Source organism: Phaethon aethereus, assembly GCF_964289735.1.
Source record: "Phaethon aethereus genome assembly, chromosome: Z".
Classification (NCBI taxonomy): domain Eukaryota; kingdom Metazoa; phylum Chordata; class Aves; order Phaethontiformes; family Phaethontidae; genus Phaethon; species Phaethon aethereus.
Genome location: NC_138577.1, coordinates 34,671,919 through 34,676,447, shown reverse-complemented (window position 1 = coordinate 34,676,447; position 4,529 = coordinate 34,671,919). Strand labels below are relative to the sequence as shown.

General features: G+C 51.3%; 1 protein-coding gene across 1 annotated transcript; it reads right to left on the bottom strand.

Moving 5' to 3' along the window:
• Positions 1-850: 850 nt before the first annotated feature.
• On the bottom strand, positions 851-3,924 carry LOC309415689 (insulin-like growth factor-binding protein 7; the record flags this gene model as incomplete). The annotated part of the gene is given in 3 exon segments (XM_082013292.1): positions 851-1,234; positions 1,236-1,496; positions 3,799-3,924. Coding segments are annotated over 3 exon segments (771 nt in total).
• Between the last annotated feature and the right edge of the window lie 605 nt (positions 3,925-4,529).

Genomic DNA, 4,529 nt, shown 5'->3' with positions numbered 1-4,529 from the left:
CACCCTGTTCCAGTGCAGTTTGTATCAGCCTATGGCAAATGGTAGGGCTGTGTTTCCACCCCTGGGGAAGTCGATTCCAGGTGTATTGGACACCCCTCCAAATGAAAGCAAACTGTGGCCTGCACTCTGCTGCCAAAGGGATCGAGAAAAATGCGTTAGCAATATCAATGGTGGCTTACCACTTGGCTGCCTTTGACTCCAGTTCATATTGAAGTTCTAGCATGTCCGGCACGGCAGCGCTCAATGGCGGCGTGACTTCATTCAGGCCACGATAGTCTACTGTCAGTCTCCACTCTCCATTAGACTTTTGCACTGGCCATATGGGGCTGTTAAAGGGTGAGCGAGTCTTGCTGATCACTCCTTGGCTCTCCAGCCGACGAATCAGCTCATGGATGGGGATCAGGGAGTCTCTGTTGGTGCGATATTGCCACCAGTGCACTGTTGTGGTAGCGATGGGCACCTGTTTTCTTTGACCTTAAGCAACCCCACCACAGAAGGGTCCTCTGAGAGACCAGGCAAGGTGGACAGCTGTTTAATTTCTTCCGTCTCCAAGACAGCTATACCAAAAGCCCACCGGTACCCTTTTGGGTCCTTGAAATACCCTCTCCTGAGGTAGTCTATGCCCAGGATGCATGGAGCCTCCGGGCCAGTCACAATGGTGTGCTTCTGCCACTCATTCCCAGTTAGGCTCACTTCGGCCTCCAGCACAGTCAGCTGTTGGGATCCCCCTGTCACTCCGGAAATACAAGCACAGTCAGCTGTTGGGATCCCCCTGTCACTCCGGAAATACAGATGGGTTCTGCCCCTATATGGCTTGATGGCATCAGGGTACATTGTGCACCGGTGTCCACTAAAGCCTTATATTCCTGTGGGTCTGATGTGCCAGGCCATCTAATCCACACAGTCCAATAAACTCGTATTCTCCAGCATCCTCTTTGCTCAGAGGAGAGATAAGCACCCAGCCAGTCACTTCGTGTTTCTCGGGGCCCCCTCGGGTCTGGATAGCCAAGTTTTCCCAGTCCCCAGGCAGAAGCTCCATCCTCTGGACACCATACTGTCCCCGAATTATCTTGTTCCAGATGAGGACAGGGGTTGGGATGCCTATGACTTCACAGCTCAGGTAGATCTGTGCTCCTGTCACATTCCAGATGTCCTTAGGAGGGGTCACGATGGAGGGTCCTTGCTCGCAGGCTCCCTTGCTGCGCTGACTGATGGCGGGCTCGCCGCGGCTCATGGGCGCGCAGGCTGGCGGCGCGGAGCTGGCAGCCGCTGCCGTAGGTGAGCCCGTCGCTGCCGCACACCGGGTAGCGGCTCTTGCAGAGGCACACGCCGGGCGGGGAGGCGGCGGCGGCGGCGACGAGAGGGTGTCCCGGGGCCGGGCCGCCCTTGGCCTTGCAGCGCTGGCGGCTCTTCACGCACTCGAGGCTGGGGGCGCAGTGGCCTCCCACAGCGCCGCCGCAGGCCTCGCCCTCACCGCGGCCGCACTGCCAGCACCGCTAGCTCCCTCAAGTACTGGATACCTTTCTCCATGGTGGTCCACTTGCCTGGGTGACATAGAACATCTTCCTTGAAGGGATACCTTTCCTTCACACCCGACAGGAGTCGTCTCCAGAGGCTGAGGACTTGTGCACCTTTTCCAATTGCTTTGTCAATGCCCCCTTCCCTAGAAAGGGATCCCAGCTGCTTGGCTTCCCTACCCTCTAATTCCAGGCTACTGGCCCCATTATCCCAGCATCGGAGCAGCCAGGTGACAATGTGCTCACCTGGACGACGGCTGAAATCCTTTCGCATATCTCGCAATTCACTCAGGGATAGAGATCGGGTAGTTACTGTCTCTTTTATAAGTTCTTCCTCTTCCTCCTCTTCAAGTGATGACTCGCTCTCTTCCCTCTTCCGTGCTTGTGATGGCCCTGCTTCAGAGCACTCTGCCTCCTCACTCTCTTCCTCTGGCTCCTTCTTAGAAATATCTTCCTCCTCCCTTACTAAACGAGCTGACTTCCGCTTCCAAGATTTCTTCTTTTGTACAGGGGCAACTGATACCGGGATGGGCTGGTTCTCTGGTTCAGCTGCAACAGTCTGAGTAGCTACAGTGCCTGCCGTGGGGGTTGGAGTAGTGGCAGTGCCTGCCACAGGGGTTGGAGTAGTCACAGTGCCTGCCACATTGCCATCAGACCCAGAGAGCCTCTCTCCCCTTTGCATAGTGTTAAATAGGGTTCGGTAGGCATGGGCCAGGCCCCAGCACATGGCAATGATTTGTGTCTCCTTGGAGCTGCCAGGCTGACAGCATCCTTCTTCCAAATATTCTGCTAGTTTATCAGGATTCTGCACTTGTTCGGGAGTGAAGTTCCAAAACACCGGAGGTGCCCACCGCCCCAGGCATTTGCCCATGCTGTTCCACACGCCCTGCCATTCATAACTATCCAGCCTTGGGGCAGATCTCCGGGTGATATTCTTAAATTGCTTGCCAACCTTAGACAAAACCGAAACAATGTTCCCCAGAAGTAGCAATAGAGGTATCTTAACTACCCAAGGGTGTTCAAAATACTGAAAAATTATTGTGAATGAGGAGGAAATGTTATGATAGAGGGTAGCAAAGGTACCATTCTGCATTTCCTCCATAAAAAACCTTTCAGAGGCAGAAGTATAATTGCTAATTGTCTCCACAAGACAGTAGCCAAAATACAGTAACGGCTTAAGTACAGAGCTCAGATGATACCACATTAAGCTCAAGGTCAGTGCTCTAAAAACAAAATTCACAGGCGAGACATTACTAATCATCGCAGAGTGCAGCAGCCCGCAGAAACCAACACCGATCCTTAACATGTACAACAAAGACGAGAGCATGATGCAAATCAAATAAACTGATATTGTGACCTGCAGCCGTTATTATCTCAAGCCTCGAGCCCCACGTTGGGCGCCAAAAAGGACTGTCGTGGTTTAGCCCCAGCCGGCAACTAAGCACCACGCAGCCGCTCGCTCACTCTCCCTCCCACAGTGGGACGGGGGAGAGAATTAGGAAAAACCTCGTGGCTTGAGATAAACACAGTTTAATAGGACAGAAAGAAAGAAGGGAACAATAATGATAATACCAACAAAGGAATGTACAAGAACAAGTGAGGCCCAATACAGAAATTGCTCACCACCCCGTGATCGACAGCCCGTCCCCGAGCAGCGATTTCCGCCCCACGGCCAACTCCAGTTTATGTACTGGGCATGATGTCGTATGGTAGGGAATATCTCTTTGGCCAGCCTGGGTCAGCTGTCCCGGCTGTGTCCCCTCCCAGCTCCCCGTGCACCCCCAGCCTGCTTGCTGGCAGGCCAGCACAAGAAGCTGGACTGTCCTTGATGGCTCAGCAACAACCCAAAACATCAGCACATTATCAACAGTTCCTCATCCCAAATCCAAAACACAGTCTCACACTAGCTTCTGTGAAGAAAACCAGCTCTATCCTGGCTGAAACCAGGACACCAGTGAAAACTGAGGCAAAAAACCCTGATGAGTACCTCATCTTACTCAATGTTCTTTCTCACTAGTTCTGCCTTATTTATCAGGAGGGGTAAATTTTCTTTAATCTTCCTTTTCTGATCAAGAAACTTCATGAAATCCTTATTATTCTTCACATTCCTTCCCAAATTCAGCTCCAACTGTGCCTTAGCTTCCCTGATCCCATACCTACACACTGGGCAGCATCCCTATATTCTTCACAAGATACACATCCCCAGTTCCACTGCTTGTGCATTTCCTTGTATATTTCTGTTTGACCAGGAGGACTTTAGTCAGCCATGCTTGTCCCCTACCTTCCTTGCCTGATTTCTTACATGTGGGAATTGAGAGCTCTCACGGTCTAAGAAAAATGTCATTAAAGAGCTTCCAGATCTGTTCTGCTCCTTTATTCCTGAGGGCAGTTTCCCAGGGGGTCCCATCCTCTAATTCCCTAAACAACTGTTCACTCTCCTAAAATTCAGGGTCTTGACTTTACTCTTCATATGGCCCATATCCCTCAAGATTGTGAATTCCACCAGGGCATGATCACTGCAGGCTAGTCTGCTGCCAATCTTGACACCTCTAGTTATTCCATCCTTCTTGGTAAACTTCTCCTCTGTTTGGGTTGTCTGTCACCTGGATCATGAAATTATCTTCAATGCCCTCCAAGAATCTCCTGGTCTGCTTACAGCTTGCTGCGCTACTTTTCCAACAGATGTCAGGATGATTGAAGTCCCCCAGCAAGACTGGAGCCTGCAAGCATGATGCTACCTGTAGTTGAATGAAGAACACTTCATCAACAGGCTTCTCTTGATCAGACAGCCCATAGTAAACATGAACCATGAGTTTTCCTTTGTTGGCTTGGCCCCTAACTTTTACCCATAAGCTCTCAACCTATTCACCACTGTTTTTCAAAGACAGCTCTCTGCGGCCAATCCATTGTTTTACATAAAGGGCAACCCCCTTCATCCCTCCTTCCTTGCCTGTCCGTTCTGAACAGTTTATAGCCATCGATTGCAGCGCTCCAGTCATGTGATTCATCCCA